Genomic DNA, 23,571 nt, shown 5'->3' with positions numbered 1-23,571 from the left:
CTCCCATCAGCCTTGACTGACACTTCAGGCAGGCCTATTAACTAGGCAGACGTTAAATCTACACAAAGTCAGCAGTAATTATTGAATTTACTGTATTTTTCCCAGTCGATCAGAAGTTTCATGAGAGCAAAGTCTATTTCTGACTTATTCCTACGTTCAATAAATATCTTATCCAGTGAATGAATTAACGTAAGGGTGAATATATGAATAAATAACTGATTAAATGCTACCCTGAACTATTTCTGATTATTTTATGTGTCCATATTACAATCTCAAGGGAGAACTAAACTCTTTGAGACAAATCTTTGTATTGGCCACACTCTGGGGCACAGAGAAAGCACATGATACATACAGGCTGAATGGAAACTTGGAAGAGATTTCATGAGCTGTGTGAATGAGAGTAAACAAGTGGATAAGTTCCCTTTAACTTCCCACTGCTTTTATCATGGTCTGATCACAGGGGAAGAATTTTCTCTTTGGGTCTCAGTTTCCCCATCTATACAGTGATGGCGTTGGAGCAAATGAACAGGTAGTTTTTCCCTCAAGTGTTCTAAGTAGTAAGATTACAGTCCTAGGGAGGGCCAGGTGAGAAAATAAAGACAGACTGAACTGTGGAAGGCATTCCTAAATTCCAGTGTGTAGGAAAATACTGAGCAGTGACTGTCGCTGCTGAGAAAGGCTCAGAATGTGAACGCTCCCTTGAAACATTACAATCAGGACTTAGAGCTAACAGTTACGCTCTTTACAATCTCTCAGAATTAGAACAAAATCTTGAAACTTTCTTTGTAGTCTGGATGCCATAAGCTTAGGGGATTTTTCCTTTGTTTATATTGTTTTTAAAAACCAGCAGAAGGAGCTTGGAGCCAAAGAGCCTCAGTTTTTCCCCCTGGGGGTTGACTGCACTGGCTGGGTTTGCAGTTTGTGGAGAAGCCTGAAGGGGGCGCCCAGCGCTGGTGAATGATGGGGCAGCTGGACACTGGCCATTAGGTAGTTAAGAAGGAAAAACCCAAGAAGTGCCATCCAGCTGACCCAGATACTGGGGAATTGTCCCACCAGAAGAAAATAAATGGTAATTATGCTATGAGCTAGAGAGGTGTTAGCTAACACTGGTGGTAAACACTGCAATATATTAATGTGTCAAATCAACATGTTGTACACCTTAAACTTACACGATGTTATATGTCAATTATATTACTAAAAAAATACAAAAATAAGATGTTTCTCTCGCTGAGCACAGTTAGAGAGTTTTGAAAATGGGGGTTGGTGGCTGGTCCCTCCATAGCCTCCTAGAACAAGCTGGCGAGAGAAGACATGAGTGTGTTGAGCAGAACAGTTTCCACAAGGCCTTCCTCCCATCTGTCCTGCCTGCCTACTGCGTCAAGAACGTGTCTGTCTTTTCTTTCATGTAGAAGAAAAGAAATAGAGAGTATCCAAGTTAGAGGGTGGGTTCTGGAGTTAGACCGCCTGGGCTCATAGCTTGGCTCCACCATTTGCTAAAGGTGTGACCTTGGACCAGATCCCTAGCCTCTCCGTGCCTCAGTATCCTCACCTGTAAACTGTTCATTATTCAGTAAGTGTTTATTGAGAATCCACGCTGCACTGGGCATTGTTCTGAGTGCTGGAGATACTGAACAGAAGAGACAAAGATCTCTGCCTGGGACTTATATTTTAGTAGGACAGAGCAAAGATTGTATCCACTTAACGGGATTATTGTATTACATGAATTGATAGATGTGAATTACTTTATGGTCCACAGGAGCCTAGGTTAGCCCAGCACTCAGATCACCAGAGGATGAAGGCTGGGATGTCCGCTTGCTTCTTTCTTTCTTTAGCGAGGTTTTGTTTTGTTTTCCACAAAGAACTGTCTCTGGGAAAGAATTGCTGCCTAACTCATCATTTTAAAAATCTGTGAGTTTTTTCTAATTCCACAAGAAAGGCCTGCACACAAATAATCCAACATTATAGAAATGATTGGCTTGGAAAACAAAAATCCCGGCAATCTCATGCTTTAATTGTAATCACTGTTAATGGCAATGGAGTATATAACCCAGATTTTTTTTTTCATTACGTAACTCATCTTGACAGAATGAATTGCTTTTAGGATTTTTTTCCCCAATGTTACTAAAAAAACAGTGTGGTTGAGCCTAATAAAATGAATGCAGTAGAGTAATAAGAGACTGCGTAATATGTGTATGAATGAGGGAGACTCGGAGAAAGAGAGACAGAGAAAATGAGAGTAAATGCACCGTGGGACTGCCTGGAATGGCTACAACCTCTCTGGCACGGAATGATGAGGCTTGGATTTGGGGGCTCCAGTCTTATCCTTTCTTTCCCTTGAGAAATACTCTTTTTCATCAAAAGCAGCTCAGAAAATTCTTTCCTGATAAAATATCTTGGTGTCCTAGTTCTTTTTGGATCATCAACAATAGGAATGGAGGGCCTCTGGAATGCCCGCAGGCAGTGACTTTAAAGGATTCTAGGTTTTCCAACGGTGTCCCGCCCTAACACTAGTGCACTAGGCTAGCTTTCCATGACTCTGTTCTTCATTTTTGGAAGTTTTATTTGGTTCTTTTCAAATCTGCCTGTAATTTTTCTTTTTCACAGTGTTGGGCACTTTCCTTGTTCCTTCATTCTTGTAAAAAATACCTCTTTAATACATCTAAGTATAACTGCTTTATAGCTTCTCTCAGAATACTTCTTTTCCTGGGGCTTCTAACACTTCTAGTAGTTGTGTATCTGATTTTCCCACATTGTGGATTGTTTCCGTGTGGCTTACTGCGAATCATGAATTTATTTTCTTTGGGGAATTGTTTTTCCCTTCAAGGAATTCCACGTGGCACGGGTTGTGGGAGTGTCCCTGCAGAGAAGTTTTAATTCTCCTCTGCCAGGTTCTCCAGCCCTATCACTGGTAGGGGACAATTTTACACTCATTTCCTAAGTTGCGAATTTCTGCATCATATGTATATTATAATTGTGGACTCTAAGCCCACAGGTAATGAAGGCTTTGTGTTTGATTTCTTCCAAGAGGCATTTCCCCCTCCAACAAGCTTCTTGGAGTTTCCCTGGGCTGGTGATCAGAGCCTATTTCTTCTTCATGGAGGGTCCAGCCAGTCGAGACTCCCAGTTTTCTGCAGGACTCTCAGTTCCAATGTTCTGCCTTGGAGAGGCCTCAGTACTTGATCCTGCCCAGGTGTGAACCCATCTCCAAGTCTGAGTGATAAGAAGACAGCCATGAAAATGGAAGGGGACTTAAGGCTGGGGAAATAGCCAGCACGAAGGCTCTGCAGCTCTAACAAAAATGACCTATGGAAGGAGCAGCAGGAAGGCCAGGGCAGCTGCAGCTGAGGGAGCAAGGGAGAGGGTGTGAGGAGACGAAGTTATCAAAGGCTTCCTTCCCGCTCTAAGAGCAAAATACAGAAGGTGCTATATGCGTGGCCACTGAATAAGTCGGTATCAGTGGGTTGATCCTAGGGCAATTCAGTAATTTTCTATCCTGGGACAAGTTTCTGGTTCTCATTTCTGTACCAAGAAATGTATCACATGGAAAGATGTTCAGTTATGCAAGGGGACGCTCCTCTCAGAATGATGGGTCTGTAAGGCCCAAATAACACTCAGCTGAAACAACTGCAGAAGATATGAGATCTCACCCCCACGTGTACACACGGATACCCACAATGCCCCTCCAGCTGGCAGGCAGAGCTAAACAGAATAGGTGTAGGGGGCAGAGACCAAGCACTGACTAACTGCACATACGAGGAATCTGAGAATGGAGATGGAGCACACCCAGTGCTTCCAGAGCTGTTCTTTTTACTTCTTAAGATTAGCACCGGGGTCAGAAGAATTGGGGAAAAGAAGGAAAGTATTACTGCAATGGTGGGGATGAGCGAGTGGGGGGACTATGGAGGGAAGAGACAGATGTACTGATGGATAATTTAACTGAATGCATGAACAGGGGGCAGCACTAAAGCACTGCCTAAAGGACACTGGCTTTAGAAATTGCCTAAATTGTTATCAATAATGATAATAGTAAACATCAAGTGTTTACTACTACCCAGGTATAAAATGTTAAGCATTTCACACAGACTGTCTCATTTATTCAGCAGAAGCATTCTATAAGCTACATCTTAAAAATGCATCTTGGAAATGAGGACACCAAGGCACAGATAAATTAAGCAGCTTGTTAATAAGTGGCTGGTGAGAGGTTCAAACTCAGGCAGTGCCCCCTCTAGAATTTGTGCTTTTAACGATCACTGTTAATGGGTGGGGTCTTAATAGGGTCCTCTTTCTTAGGGGATATACTTTATAAGCTTCTTAACTCATCCCTTGAAATAAAGCTAATAATAGTACCTACCTCAGAGGGCTGCTGTAAGAGTTAAATGAATTAATATTCTATGAAGTGCTTGCATAGTAAGCAGTAAGTAAAAAAGAGTTGTTGTTATTATTATTAATCCACTGAGGGAAACTGAGGTTTCCATTCCTTCCTCTCCTCTGCCATAACCTGAAATTCTCAAGTCTGGGTGTAATTTTGTTCCTATTCTGATACCAGGTGATACAATCTGCCTTTTGGGGGAAAATGAAGCGGAAATAGCCAGCTGGAGTCACTGAATCCATCTTTGCAGGCAGTGAACTTCCTCCATGACGTTTTGGCTTCTCAGTTATTCAGTCTGCCTGGTCACGATGGAAGCCAGTAGGTCCCGCAAAACTGGGTGCTGGTCTGCGTTTTGCTACAGCCTTCCAGCCCTTCCTGTGACCCAGGGCGCACTCCTTGTGGGCACGAGAGTCTGTTGTTTTGCAATATTGGTTCCTTTTCTGATGGGAACGTGGCAAAGTTGGATTGTCAACAATTAGCCACACCAGGCTGAGACCAGAAAACTGTCCTGTTTCTCCAGGGGCCAGACAAGCTAGAATGGGTCCCAACTTTCCTTCCTCTGAGCTTCCTCAGATGTCATCAAATTCATAACCTTCAATCCATTCTAATGGATAGCTCATCTAATGAAGGCTTTCAATTTCTCAACCAAACAACCATCTCCCAACCTCACCATTTATGGTGGGTCCAACATGGGTAAAATCACGCTCCCTGCTCCCCAGGAACTAAGAGTCTGGTAGAGCTGTTACAGAGTCACAGGACTTGAGGAAGGAATATCCTCAGAATTCATCTAGTCTGGCCCAGGGTTCAAAACCCCTCTGCAACATTCCAGGCACATCTTTACCCAACCTCTGCTCTGACAGTGAAAAGTTAAAGACCAAAAAAACGAAAGAAAAGCTCTAGACGATTACAGAAGAGATGTCATGATGTAGTGCATAATTAACTAGCAAATGAATTACATGGCCAAGAAGTTACACTATGATTAAAAACAGGGAAAGAGTTTCAGGCCAGGCTGGTCAAAGCAGACTTCCCCAGGGAGAGCAGAATTTGAGTTGGGGCATGGCTATGATTTCCGTTCTAATCTTCTCCCACATCCTGTTAATTTCAACACTTCTGTTGCTCAAGAATCTACCATGGCTCCCTATTCTCTCTGCGTCAAGTCCCAAATAAGGTTTTGTGAGGATTGGTAGTTTTCAAACATCTTTGACAGAAGAATTTATTAATTAATGAAATCTTGAGCAGAAACCTGATACAGAAAGCAATTAAAACCAATGACGTTTTTCTTCAAGTGGATTAAATCTCGTGTATTTGGTGGGAAGCTTTCATTTCTAGCACCCTGATGCACCTCTGTAAATGCCTGGGGTTTGAGGGAGCTTGATTTAAAACCACTGGATTAGATGGCTGAAGCCCTTTCCACTTTGAGTTCTAGTAATTACGAGCTTCTGCCTGGAGGCCTATCAGCCTGATCTAGTCTTACTTCACTTTATTTTGAACCAATAAACATTCACCACTAGTGGTGCCAGTCTTCCCGTCTTCTGTACACTCCTTGCCCTTCCTGGGTCCTTGCTTTTCTCATGCTGTATCATCTGTAGGGAACACACTCTTTCTCCCGCTGCTTATTCACACTTGGCCTCGAATCTGCAAAATTTCCATCTCCTCGTGATCAGTCATCCCTGATTGCTCCTTTCTCTGAATTCCCCTTGAGCTGAAGGTCAACACCAAACAGTTGAGTACTTAACTCTTCCCTAATTATTTCCTGTTCAAAAGGTTGTCTTTTTGGAAGGTCTGTAAGATTCACGAGGACACAGCACGTCTTTTATTTCTTTTGAATCTCACTGCTGGGCTTTGTAGAGTGGCCGGGCATGTGGTCATTACTCAAAAGCCCTGGAAAAGCATGACTAGACACATTATTTGTTTGTGCTTCGCTTAGCTTTCTCGGAGCCTCTAGAACGAGTTTTCTCACTTTAGTGGCGAAAATAAAGCTCATTTCCCAGGACTGCTCGAGGCAGTACCTGCTGCTCCTGTCTCTGCCAGAAAAACACACTTGCTCACAAGACGAGTTTGATAAGCCAAATTCTGAAAAAACAGACATATATGTTGGGAGGGTGACTTTTCTGTATTTCCACAGGAAGCTCTTTGTAACAAATCCTCTGAACAAGACACTCACAGCTGTCTCTACTTTACCAGCGCATCTGCCATCTCCCTCTTCCAAGCTCGTTAGCCATCATGAAGTCAAGGCTTGCAGCTGGGGAATCAGGCTGGGGCTCACCCTGGTTGGTCGAGTAAGATGGGCCCGATTCCTCCCCAGGACGGTCTCCTGAGCTGGGGCACCCAGATGTGTGAGTGCCTTCCCCACAGGTGGAAATGCAATCATTCAGTCCTGAAAGCAGCTCAAGTTCCTCCAGGGCACAGGGGGTTCCAGCAGAAGCAGCAGGCACAGCCCAGCCTGGGAGGTTTTCAGGCTGGAAGGTTTTTAGAGTGGCAGGTGTAATGTCAAGATGGACTGCCTGGGAGGGGGAGCCCAGAGAATGTGCTGGGCCTTTCTTCAGGCAGGGCCCTGGTGGGAAGACGTGTGGGAAACGTCTGTGTATTGGCCCTTAACCCTCACCTCAGGCTCCATTCTGACTCTGAAAGTGGGGGGAACTGGGCCACTCAAAACAGGTCTCTTCTGGGGGTGCAGCCCACCAGGGTTTCTCAAATTGCAATCTCTGTACAGCTCTATCAGAAGCATCAAGAAAGCTTCAAAACCACAGACACCCTGGGCTCAGCCCAGGCCCACTCTGGCCCCAGAGCCTAGAGTCTCTGTTCTTGATAACTCCCCGGGTGATTCTGAGGCCAAGCCTGGTTTGGGTCAGTACTCACGTGCCTACGTTTATCTGACCCACTGCTTTGTTCCAGAGTGGGTAGGGGTGGGCGTGGGGGTGGAGTGTATCCACAGGAGCATATTCCTGCCTGCTTCTGTAACTCAGAAGCAGCAGCTGCTGTTCCACATGCACCAAACAGACAGGCTGGGTGTAGCTCTGGAATATCCTCAACACCGAGAGAGGAGTCTTCAGCCTTCGGGTTCCTCTGGGCTCTGAATTGCCACTGAGATGTGGGAGTTGCAGAGGGACCAGCAAGTGTGGGTGCTCGTGGAGTGGCAGATCTAGGAGGGCTACAGCATGGACACGTGTTGCCACACCTCATTCCTCTGCTCAGGGCAGACATTGCTAATCAACCGCAACATCGATTCCTGCTGAGTCCAGAAAGACCTTAGAAGCTTAGCAGTCAGAGCTGGTAGAAGGGATGAAACTTCTTCCCCTCCTGGCCATTCCTACCAACACTATCTTAGTCTAATTCTAAATTTTGTCAAGCACTTTAACTTGCAGTTATTCCCAGGGCACGGCTCTGAAAAGGATGGTAAGCCGTGGTTTCTCCTCTCTCTACTCTTTTTCCTGAGGTGAACCCCACGATGCCCTTGATCTGATACACCATCTATCAACTAGACCCTCCCGACTTCATATTTCCACCCTAGGATTCTGCTTAAAGAGACTCAGGCAAAGAAAGCTTAGAAGTCAGGCCTAAACTCCAGTAGGTAGATAAAAACGTCTTTGAATGAACAGCTCCTGGAGAGCAGGACCGTTTATTTCTCTGGGGACTGCCAGCTACGCCTGGCACAGCAGCTCGTATACAGCAGGTACTCAATAACTGACCATTAATTGTACATGATACATTTTCCCATTTATACATGTAACAATGTTTCTCTTTCTCTGCCCGTCTTCATCTCCAGAGCACAGCCTCCTGTATTGCTGGCTGCCCCATTCCTTGCCCCTCCCAGGCTGGATGGGGTGCGGCAGTCTGTTACTTTGGTGGCTCCCCAATGAACCACGCCTCCTAGTGTTTAGACTCTTGTGTTATCTTCTCCGTTGGACTCTGGTATGGATCCATGATTTGCTTTAACCAGCAGAATGTAATAAAAGTCATATTGTGCCAGTCTCACTATGGTGTGAACCTCAGGTATTTGGGGTAGGATGGCGTGTGTGTGTGTGTGTGTGTGTGTGTGTGTGTATGTGTGTGTGTGTGTGTATGAGAGAGAGAGAGAGAGAGGGACAGACAGACAGACAGAGATAAACAGAAAGCCAGAGACAGAAAGATGGAGAGACTCAAAAAGAAAGAAATTTTCCTGCAGCTTAAAAGCAGATGCATTTTTTTTAGCAGTCAGGTTTTAAAAAAATTATCATCTCCCTTTTTCTTTATCACTCTTATCTCAGGAGCTTATTAGCAATCTCTATACTTAGAGTTTGGGGAGCGAGAGAAAGGGGGTGGTTTCCTTTCACGGGCCGCCTAAAGGCCGCCGCTGCTGCTGACATCAAATTTCTGTCCAGCCCAGGCCAAACATCAGACAGAACTGGGGCTCCAGGTGCAAACATAAAATGGACCACTCCCACCCATTCTGCAGTCAGTAACAGAAATGAAACATATAAATGGGAACCATGGGGAACACCTGTCCCTCAGGTGCAGCGCTCCAGGCCCCCCCGCATGGCAGGGAAGAGCAGGAAGCAGGGAACGACTGGGTCTTCGTCCAGGAACATCAGGCTGTGTCTCACCGTTACTGCTGTGAGCCACAGACTCACATGAGGAGTCCTTCTGCCCTGGTGGTCCTCCCTGGTGGCCAAACTCCGGGGCAGTAACTGAGCCATCTTGGCATGACTTTTTTCATGCCTCCCAAAATCTTAAGATATACCTAATTAGCAGGTAGGGGCAAGAAGGTGGGGCTTTTGTTTGCAGGATATTTGGAGCGAGGCAAGGATGGTAAAGGCAGGAGTCAAGGCTTCCCAGGGTTCTTTCTTAAAATACAATGCATTTGGCTTCAGCGTTGATGCCTCACCCCAGGCCAGGCATTCCATCCTGGGGCTACTATATTCCCAAGAGTGCCAGGGAGACCGCTCATTTCCCACCTACAGGACCCACAGGAACTTCTGCTCTGGCTTATTAGAAAGCTCAAACCACCGTCAACCCATCATCTGTGCCACTCCAGGACACATCCCTCCTGGCTGACGCACACTCCTGGCTGACGCACACTCCCGCCCAGGGGTTCACTGTGGACTGCGCGAGTGTGTCTGTGAGCCTGTGAAGTGATTTTTAATGATAATTTGAAGGGCCTCTTACATCCTAGTTTATTTAACCTTCTCACACGAACAGCAAGACTTCTCCATGGGGAATCATGGAAGGACTACTGACTCACTAGATAAGCAATGAGCCCTGGAAACAGGAAGCAAAAAAATGGCTCTCAAAGCCAAAGTCATTCCCTTGTCTTGTCATCCACAGGTAATTGTAGCAAGCAGCCCGGCCTTGGAGTCAGCGGACGCAGGGGCCACTTGCAGTCCTGCCAGATACTGTGTGACCTGAGACAGGTTCCTTGGCTTCTCGGGGCCTCAGATTCCTCTTCTGTAAAATGGGAATGATAAAACCTATCCCGCCAGCCACACAGGATCTCAAGAAGTCTGCAGAGAACACCGGGGTAAGGAGGCAACTTAAAGTGCAGCCTTCTCACAGAGAGGCCGGTGCACCACGGGAGAGCTCGATCTACCCTGAGCTGAAAGCGCCCTCCTTCAGCATTCCACCAGCTGGCTCTTCCCCAGGTGGTGAGTGTACAGAGACAAGGCCAGCCCTCTCCTGGAAGAACAGCTTGCAGATTTCTGCAGGGAGGACCGCACCCCTGAAATGGACAGAGCAGTCCCTAAGTCTCCTCCCCTCCAGGCCGTGCCTTTGGCTCCTGTCACTGTCACGGTTACTGTTCTCCAGAGGCACATTAGGTGATTTGTGACCCTCGAAGTGTCTTGTCTGCAACTAACTGTAGTGTTCAGGATGATCTAAAAGGGGGAGAATGAAGTGGGGCACGCGGCTCTCTTGTTCTGGATGATATACCTCTGATCCCGTAGCTGACCCCTGAATTAGCTGTTTTGGGGGTCACAGCTCAAGAGCAGAACTTCCTTCATAATCTCGGCTTCAAACCCCTCATGTTCTGATGACCTCTTTTCTTTGTAGCTTGTTCCATCTGGTACCCAACTCAATAACTTAGTCCTCATCAGGACCTCCTGTCCACCGACCATACCACTGTCCCTTACCCTCCTCTCTGCAGTGTCCACATGTGGCCTTCTTACCCAGCCCACACCTCGTGGCACATCGTTACAACCATCCCCTCGAACACACCGTCAGTTTCTTTCTCCTTCCTTTTCTCTCTTGCCTGGCAAAATCCCAACCCTGATCAAATCTTTCTCTGTGTCTCTTTCTGCCCTGCAGTGGGAATGGGCTAGGGAAAATCGCAGAAAAGGGTTAACTGACCTAAATGTATAACCAGTAACCTCAAGGAGCCCATGGAGACGTCCAGAAACATCCAGAAACATCCTCTAGGTCCCTAGTTTGGACCCGCCAGGTCATACCTCCTGCACCTTAAGCCTCCACCACTTCTGTCCCCATCCTCACTCTCAGCGACGACCTTGTCATCCAACAGCCAGCCACCTGCCGGCATCTGTGCCCGGTGCCCCCCTTCCCTCTGTGCTGCCCTCTAAGACCCACCCCCCAGGTGTGCACGAGACTCTTGTCCTCCTGCCTTCTCAGCACATCTGCCCCCGCACCCCATACTCCATCACCAAGTTCACCTTTTCTGTAGGGTCGTTCCCATCCCACAGAACTTCAATATTACTTTCTCTCACCTTAAACAATGAAAACAAAAATCACAACAATAAAATGCTCTCTTCTTATCCCCAAGGAAGGAGACTTTAAAGTCCAGTAACTTGCCCAAGGCCACAGCCCTGCAAGTGGTGCGGTGGGTTTACCGCCCCCGCTGCAAAGCCCACCCCGATGAGACTTCCTGGGCTGCCGAGGCCAGAGCAGCTGTCTCTCTAGCCCACCGCTCCTGGTCAAGGGGCTGAACAGACGAGGAAGGATTCTGTCAAGGAAGTCCAGCCTGGCTCTGCCATACCAGGGCACTCTAGAGGTAGTGAGACAGGCTGAAGGTTTTCAAGTGAGAAAGGGACCTGCTGAGCTGCTGAGACCATCCTGACCAACTTGCCTGTCAGACTAAGTGTGTGCAGGTGGGGGCTGTTTCTAGAACTTTATCCCAGCAGCATGCCAGCCACAGCAGGGGAGCAGGTGGCAAGGATGGCAGATCGATGGGAAGGGCCGGGGGGCAGGAGCTGCCAGTACGGTGCACCCCCTGTGCAGAGATGACACCTCGTCAGTCTCGCAGCTCATCCCGTGTGGCCTGCTGTGATGGCTCATTAACACTGCCTGGTCCTCAGAGCTGGAAAATGACGACTGACGTGGCCAGCTGCCTTCCAAGGCCATTTCATCAGCAGGGCACACACTTCTTTCCCCAAATACTAACATCATCCCTATTCGTGCCAGGAACCCAGAACAGCTCAGCCAAGGGGGTTTTCCTCCTGGGACATCAGATACTTAACGACCTCCAGATCACAGACCTTCAGCAGTCACCCTCTCCCCTTCCTTCTCTGCTCCCAAAGAGTCTCCCAGAGAACGAGCCTATTTGGCTTGGAGACTTCCGAGTACATGGGGTCAAGTTGGAATTTTCGGACCACCCTGAAAAGCAGGCATCTCTGCCAACCCCAGTGCTGGCTTAGTCATTCCATCACTTAACAGCCCTCTTTCACGAGGGACAGACGGACCCACTTACTTGTCGGTCACGGCCTGCATGAACTCGTCCAGCAGGTCGTCGTACTCCTGCCCGCGCACGCGCCGGTGCTTCAGGCCGATGTACAGAGGGTCCCTGAGCAGCTCCTGCAACAGACAGCATCCGTCTCGTCCAGTGCCCTGGTTAGCGGGAAGGAGGGGGTAGGAGGGGGAGAGGGAGGAGGATGCCGGCTGTCCCCCACCTTGGCCCCCCAGGTGTCGCCTCTGGAAGGGTCTGGAGGCTAAGCCACTGATGCAGGGTGGACCCCCAGGGGCCCACACTTTAGGAACCAAGGATGCTTTGAACAAGCAAGACTCTCTGACAGTCTTCCAATCTCTTGCTGCAGCTCTGGGATCATTTCAGAGTTTCTCAACAGTGATACTATGGACAATTTGGCCCGAACAATTCTTTGACATGAGGGCTGACCTGTATGTTGTAGGATATTTAGCAGACATCTCTGGTCCCTTCCCACTACAAGTCAGTATCATCCCCAGCTGTGACAATACAAATGTCTGCAGACAATAAAAATGTCTTCCTGGGGGGCAAAATTGCCACCCTCCCCACTGAGAGTCACCACAAGCAACATTTGGTTTGGTGGGTCTCGTCCAAAGCCACTGATCTGGACTCAAATTAGAAAGCCCTCCCTCCATCCCTCCCTTCATTCCATGAATTCTTACTGAATACCTACCATGTGCCTGGCACCGCTAGGCCCTGGGGAGACAGGGATAGAACGACACGACCAGAAATTTCCACTCAAGAACGATATCCATTGTCATGTCGGCTTGTGTTAGGTGACCCTGCATTCCGTCCCTTGGCAGCTCTCACACACTATCTGGTCATCCTCTGTGTCTGCACTGGTCTGATGGCCACCCCTGCCTCTTCTGTACCCCTGCACAGAATCCATGGGCTTATTTGTGCACGACACATTACACATTTACCACTATGCCTGCTGCCGCTGGGCCCTGAAGGGGATTTGCAGGTGAGACATGGCTGCCGCCTTCAAGGTGCTCACAGTCTAATGCAGGTGGCTGATGAGTGAGCAAACTCTACTCCAAGGCAGGGTGACATTGCTTTGGCACAAAGTGTGGCACATGGCAGCACAGAGAAGGAGTGGAGCAGTTCCCACCAGAGGATGGGTGGGGATGGAGTCATGGGAAAAATGAGCAGCCATTAAAAGACAGCAGATTTTGCAGATGGGCTGGGCCCTCCGGGCTGAGAAGTCAGCACAAAGAAAGGTTGGGGTCTGGAGGCAGAAGGAGGGAAAAGCTCTAGGTCCATATTGTCTTGATGGCACTGTAGGAGGTGGTGGGGCGAAGGTATAGGGACAGAAAAGACCAGGAAATATCTGCCTTCCCAGCCCCTCACCTCCAATCCTGGTGCACATAATCAGAGGTGAGTTTAGGGCTTTTGCCAAGGAACCACAGGTCTACTTCTCTTCTCAATCTCTTCGCCTCTTGGGTTATGCATCCTTGAGATTGTTTAGGACTCCGCCCTGACAGCTGTGTGTGTGTGTGTGTGTGTGAACAAAGGTTGAGAGTGGGACATATATGGTGCCTGCCCTTCCATGGGCCACCTTCAAAGTGACCATCTAAAAGCCACTTAAAGGCAGCAAACATCCAGCCAAGGAAGAACAAGAAAGTAAATAATGTTATAATGACTGGATGGACAACCAGGCAGTCGTTGAAACTGGTGGTTTTTAAGACTATGCAGCCACCTGGACAAACATGTGTGAGATTATTCAAAATGACAAAAGAACAGGATAAAAAACTGCACAGATACAATTTCAACTGCCTGAAACACACACACAGTCTGGAATGGCATACACAAAAAATGATAAAAAAATAGTATAACTCTTGGCATTTACAGAGAATATTCACTTTTTTAGTTCTTATGGAGATTAACAGGTCCACGGTAAGTTATCATTTGTAATGTTTCCAAGTCCCAGATTGGTTCAGTGGGGCATTAGGCAGCCAGGAGTGGATTTCTCAGGGCTACATATGTGGCTTCTGGGGCAAGTCAGATTCTCTAGTGGTACTGAAGAAATCTAGGATTTTCCAAAAATTTCTCAGTATATCTTCATTTAAGATGAAAGGTCAATCACAATGAGGTACTATTGAGATACAAAGGTGACTACAAAGCTTTTTTGAAAAGTCCTGACATTTTATTTTTATAATGAAGTGCTTTATACCTGAAATACTTCACAACTAAGCACACCAAAAGACAGAAGAAAGTTTCTCTAAGGAGATGACATGAAAATATAGCTGCTTCCATTTGCAACAAATTTTCAAGTAATTCACTCCTGAATCAAAAGCAGTTTGAGCCGTTTGTCTTACACATCCTCATGCCCAATTTACAGATGAGGAAGGTGGAGTTCCAGGGTTTAAATAAAGTGCCCAAGCTCTTTATAGCCAGAAAGCAGCTAAGCCGAAACTGAGCCCTGCTTTGACTGGGTGTCATGACAGCACCCTTTCCGCCCCATCATTTGACATCGCAGGGACCAAGGATTGTGGGGGCAGCTCCTGATCCCCTATCTGCTCCTTCCAGAAGAGTTCAGTAGAGGCTGGAAGGTCCCCTATCATTCTGCAGATCAGGCTGGGGAGCACTGACTGCCTGGGGAATGAAGTCTGGGGAAAGACCGTGTCCACATTTCTTTGGCAGGAGGGAAATGTCTTTTCAAAAACAGCAGAGGGTGGAACTCCCACATTATCTTGGCCTGACGTGGAACAAGAAATCCACATTCTGCCCTGGGTCCCTCCGAGTGATAAGAATGACGGTGATAAGAATGATGACCAGCGAGGTGTGGGACTATGAACCAGCCTGGACCCTCCCCGTGCAGCCTTCCTCTATCCTGGACTTCCTCCCATAAATGTTAAGAAGAGACGTTTTCAGAAGGAGGCCGAGCACTGCAGAGGGAGGGGAACTGCCGGGCCTGGAGGCTCCGGTTGGGATGCTTTCCCCGAGCACGCTTAGGATGGCCGGTCTGGCTTTAGATTGGAAGGGGCTCTGAGCTTGGAATCAAACACACCTGGGACTGAATTCAGGCTCTGTTGCTTTGGGTGCTGGTCCCCGCTTCATTTTACTTCTCTGTCCAGAGCGGATATGATGATCTCCATTGCACAATGCAAGCTCTCTGAGGAAAGGCCCCTTCTTCATCTGCATGTACCCAGGGACTTTTACAGTGCTGGCACACGACAGGCCCTTAAAAAGTGTTTATTAATGTGAGTTGTATGAATTCTAGCACTGGGCTAGGAGATGTTAAACTAAGAACTAGGAAGGTCTTAGAAATCATTTGGTTCGGCTTCCTCCAAATGAGTTTTTGAGGCTCAGAAAGGTTAAATGAACTGCTTGAGGTCACAAAGTGGATTTGGTGGAATCAACAGGGTGGAAACGCCGGCTTCTAGAGCAGAGGCCTTCCCAGCTGGGACCAGCTTTCTTAGCTCCGAGCCAGCTGCTTCCCCTCTGCTTGGTAGTTACCAAGTTCCTTTTGGAACTCAGTCAGTCTATAACTTTAGGTGAAGGCCTCTGCCCAAAGCAGGTGAAGCAGAACTTTCTCTCCTGCTGTGGGAGTTGAGTATGCCCCCTGTGGCTGTCTGCCTGGCTCTGTCTTCCTAAGGTTTTCTTGGAGACTAAATGTCATGGAAAACAAAACGGCCTCCTCCTCTTCACCTGCCACATCCCTGAGCGTGGGGTTCAGGCTGGGAGAGAGATAACCTCTTAGTCTGGAAAAATATTTATCTTGCATAGCAACGGGCACTCGAGGATGTTACTCAGAGAGCATCTGGGGGTCTGGAGAGGTCATAGGGCTGGGTCCACGCCGTGGACAGAGTGCACACCCCGCCCCCACCCCAGGGGGCAGTTATGCCCATCACTTATTTCTCTGGATGCTCAGTTAAGCCCAAGGGTAAACTACAAAGAGCTAGGAAGGGCCCCTCGTTGGTCACATGTACACAGAGAGCCAGTGCCTGATGGCACCGCCTGGTGAATGCTGGCTGTTTATTAGCTGCCAGGAGGACCATCTTGCCAGATGGAAGGAGCCCTTTGACGCCCAGCTCTGTGGGTGATCCCACGCTGCCTCAGTGATCCAGGCTCTGTTGATAATCTGTCCCCATGTTTGTCTCCTAAGCAGGCGTGACTCCTCTCCATCCTCTCTGAGTCAGCCCCTCAGAGATTCTCACAGCATCTCCTTGTAAGCAGAATCCATCAAGGCTCAAGACTCCGCAGAAGGAGAGCTCTAGGGCTCAGAGGCCATTTTACAGTCAACCCCTGGGGTTGCCCTGCAGAAGCCTTAGCACAGAGTGGGACGAGCACTGGGCTCGGACTCGAACCCGAGGGTAGCCGTTTCTGCTCCGAGGCCCCTTTTCCCTGTGAAACGAGGGGGTTGAAAGAGAAGTATGTGTATCTAGTATCTAATAGGTATTATATCTCATGTGGACAGTCCATGCCTGTCTGCTGTGTGTGGAGGAAACAAGATGACCAACCAGTCCACACACACAGCCACCACGGAGGGCGGCCAGAGCAGGTGCCTGTCTCCCTGGGCGGGGCTCCCTCACCCTGGCCCTTGGGAACATCACCATGGGCTGTCCCTTCTTCATGGGATCACTGCCTCACATATTTATTTTTCCAAACCTCCTTGGTGTCGGCAGGTGAGAGTGACTCAGAGTTTCAGGGCTGCAGACAGCAGATGTCTTCCTTCAACAGGAAACCTGGAGGGGTGTTCTCTCTGACTCCGATTAAAGCTCCTGTTGCCTCAGGAGTTTTCACAGAGACGTACACACAGATGGCCCTGTTGTTGTGACATTAAGGCCTCCATGGCAGCACCCTTCCTGCAGGGCAGAGCCTCCTTCTCCTGTTGCCGTGGCTTCTCTGGGCGAGAGACGTGCCCCCGACTCCCAGGGGAAAAATCTTGCAAATTGATTTTTTAAAAAGAACTGTAGTTCAGGAGGTCATGTAGCAAATGCATTTGAAAAGAGCTAAATCATCATCTTCCCAATGTTGGCCTCTTTGTAACTTTCTTGAAGAAAGTCTGGCGGAAGTTCACCTTCCTTTGTGGAGGAGGACTGTGAAAATGGCATCAGGATGCCCTCAGGGTCTGTGGGACCCAGACTGTGTGAAACACCTACTTTCTCAGTTTTCATGACCCAGTCTATACTTCAATACTTGACCTCTTGAAGCAGTGTGCCTCTGCTGCCAGAGAGACCTGGGTTCAAATCCCAGCTCCATCACTTAGAGCTGTGGGTGCCTGAGGTAGGCAGTTAACATGCTTCAGTCTCAGTTCCCTCATCTGTAAAATGGGGAGAACAATATCTCATGCAGCTGGTGTGAGAATGAAATGAGACTGAAATGTACAAAGGCCTAGAACGACGCCTGGCCCACTGCAGGTGCTGGAGGTCTCACTGGACTGAGTGGGAACTTTCTCTCACCCCCATGGTGTTGCAAGGGCAGGTCAGGCTGTGCTCTGTCCTCTCAGCTGGGGAATCTCCTGGTCCTTCCTGACAGGAGGGAGCCCAGGGGAAGCTTTTTCCTTCCCACACCCTGGAGGGAGGGGTGAGGCAGAGGCTGAAAACCCAGGGGGAGAAGCAGACGCTTTGAGCAGATGTAAGACATGAGCCATTAAAATGATCAATTAGGTGACAGTGTTGAAACACTGACAACTAGACTATTCCACCCACGCCTGGCTCTCGTTTATCTGCCTCAGCCTAGCAGCGTGCCTGACACCTACTAAACACTTAATAAACTTGTGAAAAATAAGTCAAGGGAAAGTATTCACAAAACAGCCTTCATTGAAGAAATCAGAACAGAATCAGGGGCACAGTAACACTACAACTAGGGAATCGCCATATCCGTGTATACGCACACATGGATACTGGACGGAACACAAAAAGAAACAGTGAGAGAAATGCAATTTCCTTTATCGTTTAAAATTTTGAATAATGTTTTAAAGTTACTTTAGTAATAAAAGTTCTAAAAAGCAAGAAAGGATCTTTACTCATAAAGCAACAGAAACCCGGGCAGGCAGCGTGGTGTGGTGTGGGGAGTGTTGTGCGGAAGCAGGTTAGGACCCTCACCCCTGCCACTTTCAGCAGAGCTTCTTGGGCAAATTAATCTCTCTGGGCCTAAGTTTCCTCACCTGTAAAAAGAGGGTAATAACCGCTTTTGGTTATTTAACCAGACTTAACCCTGGTTAAGCCCTGGTGGTCTGCGGAAAGGCCCTGGCCATGACTACTTGTAGTTTCCCACCACCTTTTCTGGTGGGTTTGTTACAAGTTGGGGCCAATTCTAAACATCAGCACATCACTGCTGGGCGCTGGACCTTCAACAACAAAGGATCTAAGGCACCTGCTAGAAGCAACCAACACCCTCCAGGGGATGCAAGGGCCTCAGCATCCACCTCAAGCCACTCCATTTCTCACCTAGAGCCAGCTTTTAGGAGAGAGAGTGCAGGTCTCAATTAAATCCAGGTGGAACAGCAGGAGGTGATGGACGGGAATACTAATGAACACAAAGTTTGCTACAGTCATCCTTGCATGCATGGTTCCACATATATATTTTTGTGGCTGAGGAAGAATTTCAGTAAAACCCAGGCAACTGGCTGGGGAAGGGAAGCACAGTGTGGGGTAGACTTTGAAGACTAGTCTTAACAAGCAACTATGAGGGTTGCATCACCACCCAGCCTCCCATCTCCCAGGCTGGTGGGGAGGCATATGGAGAAGAGCTGTAGAGGCGGGAGATACTCAGGACCCTTCTGGTCCAGGCCTCTTGTACCAGACGGGATGGAGTCTAGACGGGTGCAGGGACTCACCAGGCCATCGGGGTACTGGGACCAGGGTCCCTGCTTCCCAGTCCAGGACTCTTCCCTCTCCCCTTGCCTTCCCTCATCTCTCTCCCACCCCCATGAGTTCCCAGCTCTGAAGCCAGGTCTGTCCCCTGCACTCTCATTTGATCGTATCTGTGGGTGAAGCCTGAATAAGCGTCACTTCTCACTAGGGGCTACAGCACTCTTTCTTACTTAGAAATGGGGACGTGTGGCATCCAGGGAGAAGGGAAGCCATGCAAAGAGTTGTAGCAGGTTTTCTTGAGAAAGAACACCGCAGAATGCAAACAGGTATAATCTTTTGGACAATATGAATCAAGAACCTGAAAAATGATCATTCCCTTTGCCTCCGTATTTCCATTTCTAGGAGTTTATCCCCGGGGAAACTGTCAGAAAGGGAAACAAAGACTGACCTGCAAGAATGGGTATCAGAGCACAATTATATTTGCAAGAAGACCAGAAAGAACCTAAGTGTCCAGTGGAGGTTTTCTTATGTGATATGTGAAACCCCAGGCAGCTATGAGAATGACACTGCAGAAGACTGGCTGGGCACCTGGGAGGAAACCCATGACATACATTACACTTAGAAAGGCAGGCTGCAGCACTGTATATGTGATATAAACCCAGTTTTCTTTTTATAAATGCTTCGACAGGGGTAAGGGGAAGGCTGGAAGGGAATATTCCAAATTGTAAACAACGCTTACTATTGGCTGTGTGACTGCTATTTTATTTTACTTTTAATACTTCTCTGAATTTTTCTCAACTTTTGGAAGATGAACATGCATTGGTTTTAAACTCAGAGATAAATGTGATTAAGAAGGAATTCTTGGATATCTTTTCCCTGTTCTCTAACACAGAGACACAGAGCTGAGAACCACCGACACACACAAACCCCATGGCCCCAGGTGGTGGTACTCAGAGCAGATGAACTCTTGGCTGATGTTCGGGCCCCTCAGACCCTAAGCCACGTGTAAGCCTGCAGGTGGCTCTTAGTCACAGCTCAGGTCAGTTTCTTTCCCGGGGTTTGCAGGACACTCACCTGCCTGATTCAGATATTTCAGCGCTTAGCCCTGGTGCTTTGAGTTTTAATACTTTCACAGAGGCAGATTCTAGAATGCTGGAAAAAACATAGCCCAGCAGCCACTCACACCTCAATCGGCGGTCCTCTTCAATAAAGGATCAGAGAGAGGGCCTAAAGGTAAGGAAGCTGCCTGGGGCCACGGAACAAGGAAGCACAGAGAGCCCGTGCAGGGGTCACTGCGGCGGGAGGCAGGGAGTGAAGAGCTTCCTACCCCACCCCAGCTGCCACCCTCTGGCCCCAGAGCTCCTGGCCCAGGCAGCACATTACCTCGTTGTTGGTGCCGACGTCCAGCAGGACAGGGAGGCACTGCCGTGGGTTGACCCCTCCGCACGCCGTGTACAGGGCCAGCTTGCCCACGGGGATGCCCATGCCATAGCAGCCCAGGTCTCCCAGGCCCAGGATGCGCTCCCCATCAGTCACCACCACAGCCTGAAAAACAAAACAGGACGCCATCAATCAGGGACAGTGCCTCCTGTGACAAAGTGCTCGTTTGTACAGCACAACAGGCCTGACAACTGGACGCCTGCTGCCTCTGCTGAGTGATGAAACAGCTTGTCTGGGACAAGGCCAAAGGATTCACTCAACTGCAGGTGGCAGGTCCTTCCCCCTCCCCGCCTCCCCTTTCTGGCAGGGCTGGTGAGAAGCCCCACCGAGGTGAGATGATGGAAGACACCTGCCTGCGTTCTGGGTCGGGGTGGAGACTGCAGGAATAGCTGGAGGGAGCCCACATCTAGCCACTCTCCCTCAGAGGAACTACGCAGGCACTCTCAGCTTGAGATTGGAGGGGGGCAGGGGACAGGGAGGGAAGGACAGAATGAAAGGTGGTAATAAAATAAGTGTTCATGCTGCTACTATAGCCCCAGGCTTTGGAGACCAATGCCAGAGCTCTGCAGCCTGCTCCTGGGGTAAAATAGATCCAACCTGCAAAGGACAGAGCTCCTTGTGAAATCTAGTAGGGTCACTATTTCACATGAAGCCAGGAGGGCTCTCACACTGTACCGGCATGATCTTTGTGTTTTGGCAAATGATCACTGAGGGCATCCTAGGTGCTAGACGTAGTGCTAGTTCAAGGCTTACCTACTGTGAATTAAGAGATGCTGATGGTGATAGAAATAATCATAACAATGACTATGATGGCCATTCATTTATTCATTCATTTAATGTATCTTTAACAAGCAACTACTTTGCAAAAGACACTCTGCCAAATCCTGGGGGGGCGCTTCCATTTGCTTATCTGTAAGAAGAATGCCTGGACCTAGCCCTTTAAGGGCCTAATGGACAAAAAGAGATGGAACGTGCATATTTATAACTACTCTGGGAGGAAAGCGTGAGGGCAGCAGAGCAGGGCCAGGGCCGCAGAGACTGAGAAAGGGAGAGAGAGGAACTTCCCGGAGGGCAACCCTTCTTGGATGAGGGGACACCCGTGCCAGACCTTGGGCATGTGGAGATTATCCATTAGCAGGGTGGTTGAGGAAAAAGGTATTTGATACAAAAGGAAATTAAGGTCCAGGGTAGAAGTGGGGGGATGTAGGCTGTGTGTGTGGGTGCAGGCCCTAGGCAGGAGTCAGATGTGAGGGGCCCGGAATGTCAGGCCAAGGAGAAGTGAGGTCATTTATAGGCCACCCAACCTGCTCCCCATCACTGGTTCCCTCCATGTCCACTAGTGGAGTTTATGGGGCCACCCAGCCCTCCACTGGATCCAGCTTTGGGTTAGGACATAGGACCAGCCCTGAGCTGTGGATGGCCTAGTTGGCCCCAAGCGTGGTGCCCATGGGCATCCCAGGGGTCAGTTTAGACCATGCAGGTACAATGCTGGGCACTGGGAATAAAGAGATGAAGACCCTCTCCAGCCGGGGAAGAGTTTATGACCCACCACCCACAGGCTCCGTGGAATCTTCTCTCTCCCTCCAAGGGTGAGGGCACATGGAGCTGTGCTGCCTTTTGGTAGAAATACGTGCAGAGCTTCTTCTAACACCCCTCCACTCTGGAAAGAGGGCTCTGGAGAGTGCCCCAGACCCATGAACACCATGACGCCCCCCTAGGGCGGTCTGCTGCCTCTCTGGAGAGCGCTGGCATCTCACCCGATCCTCCCCGACCCTGGCCGGGAGGCAGGTCTGAGACAGGTGAGCAAACTGAAGCTCCTAGACCTTCACATTCCATACATATTTATTAAGTATCAGCCACCTCCAGGCCCTGGACTGGATGTTTCTACATCAGTTATTTATCTTAGAAGTATCAGATGACTTACCAAGGGCACCTTGCTGGTGTAAGCGGCAAGTCGGGATTCTAATCAGGCTTTGGGTTCCTGGTTCGGGGCTTCTTCTACTTTCCCCATTCGGCTGGGAAACAGCACCTGTGCTCTTGACAAAGTCCCGCCCTGCCTCGGTGCCCCCTTCTCCACAGCCGGCCTCTGGCCTCCTCCCAGCAGCTCTCCCCGGTGGAGCCTGTGCCTTCATGCTGCCCCTGGGTGCCCAACCTCTGGGCACTTCTCTACCATGTCTCCTCATCAGAGCTTCCTTATGCTGGTTCCCATTCTCTCAGAATTTCTCTCTGCTGAGGGGCAGTGAGTGACACGGAGTTAAACAGAGGAAATCAGTTACTACTCCAGGGTGTTATCCTTGCAGCTCTGGGGCCTTTCAAGATGGTAACGGGGCTCTGCAGTGCCCCCCTCCCAGCCTGGAAACGTCCAGGGGCACTCCACTGCATGCCCGTCCCCTCTGCAGGACGGTCTCACGTCCTCTGTCGTCCACTCAGTCCGACTATGCTGCCAGGCTACTGTAACAGCTTCACAACCAGGCTCAAAGGCCTTTAGTGACTTCTAACTGTCCATAAAATAGAGTCCCAAATGCTTAACTCTTTAATGACATGAACCCAACATACCTTATGAAACTTATCTCCAGGTACTCATCTAAAACATGGTCTGGCCAAACCGGCCTCCTCTTGCCAGACACACTCTAAATTCACCTATAATCTCACCCCTCTCAGTCTCTATCTTCCTTTCTCTTTCTGCTCTTTCCCCAGCAGTGCACATCCTGTCCCGTGCAACCTCATGCGATTTCTCCTCGCACTTGCTGTGTCTGCCACACATCTGGCCTGCTCACCCTTCCTGTCTGCCAGCCTTCTGCAAACATTTATTAAGTACCTACTGCTTGCCAAGCCCTATGTAAGGTGCTATTTAAAAATTTGATGGTGAGAGCATTCGGGTTCCTATTTAACATTTTTTAAAATCCACATTTTATCCCACCACACAGCCTCAAGGTTAATAGCAGGGGTTTGAGGTCTGACAACCAGTGTTTGAATCTAGGATCCTTGCTAACACACCACATGTAATCTTGGATCAACAGAAAACTTGTCTGAGTTTTGATATTCCATAAAATGGGAACAATAATAATATCCAACTCACCAGGTTGCTGTAAAAATAAAATGAAATAATAAATGTCTCATCTTAACCAGTAAGTGATTGGCAAACGGTTCCTGCTCTTATGATTATATTGATGATTATTATTTGGGGCAAAGATTGCATATCAGAATTTCTAATTGTTTCAACTCGCTCTGGTCCAGTATCACCACAGAAAGGCCACGCCACAGTTATCTGCTAAATGAGGAAATGAAAAGGAAACCAACGGGAAACTCTGGCAGCT

The 23,571-nt window shown here is 48.6% G+C and overlaps 1 protein-coding gene across 6 annotated transcripts in view; it reads right to left on the bottom strand.

Annotated features, from left to right (window-relative positions):
- The window catches only part of ME3 (malic enzyme 3), a 168,412-nt gene that overhangs the window by 29,178 nt on the left and 115,663 nt on the right, over positions 1-23,571 (bottom strand). For all 6 annotated transcript variants that reach the window (XM_072969037.1, XM_072969034.1, XM_072969036.1 and 3 more), the window contains 2 exons: positions 20,198-20,359; positions 12,042-12,145 (listed from right to left, as the gene is read on the bottom strand). In XM_072969037.1, coding sequence (XP_072825138.1) covers positions 12,042-12,145; positions 20,198-20,359 — 266 coding nt within the window. The remainder of the gene's footprint in view (positions 1-12,041; positions 12,146-20,197; positions 20,360-23,571) is intronic.

This window comes from Vicugna pacos, chromosome 10 (genome assembly GCF_048564905.1).
Source record: "Vicugna pacos chromosome 10, VicPac4, whole genome shotgun sequence".
NCBI classification, from domain to species: domain Eukaryota; kingdom Metazoa; phylum Chordata; class Mammalia; order Artiodactyla; family Camelidae; genus Vicugna; species Vicugna pacos.
This window is presented reverse-complemented; position numbering and strand designations above follow the sequence as displayed.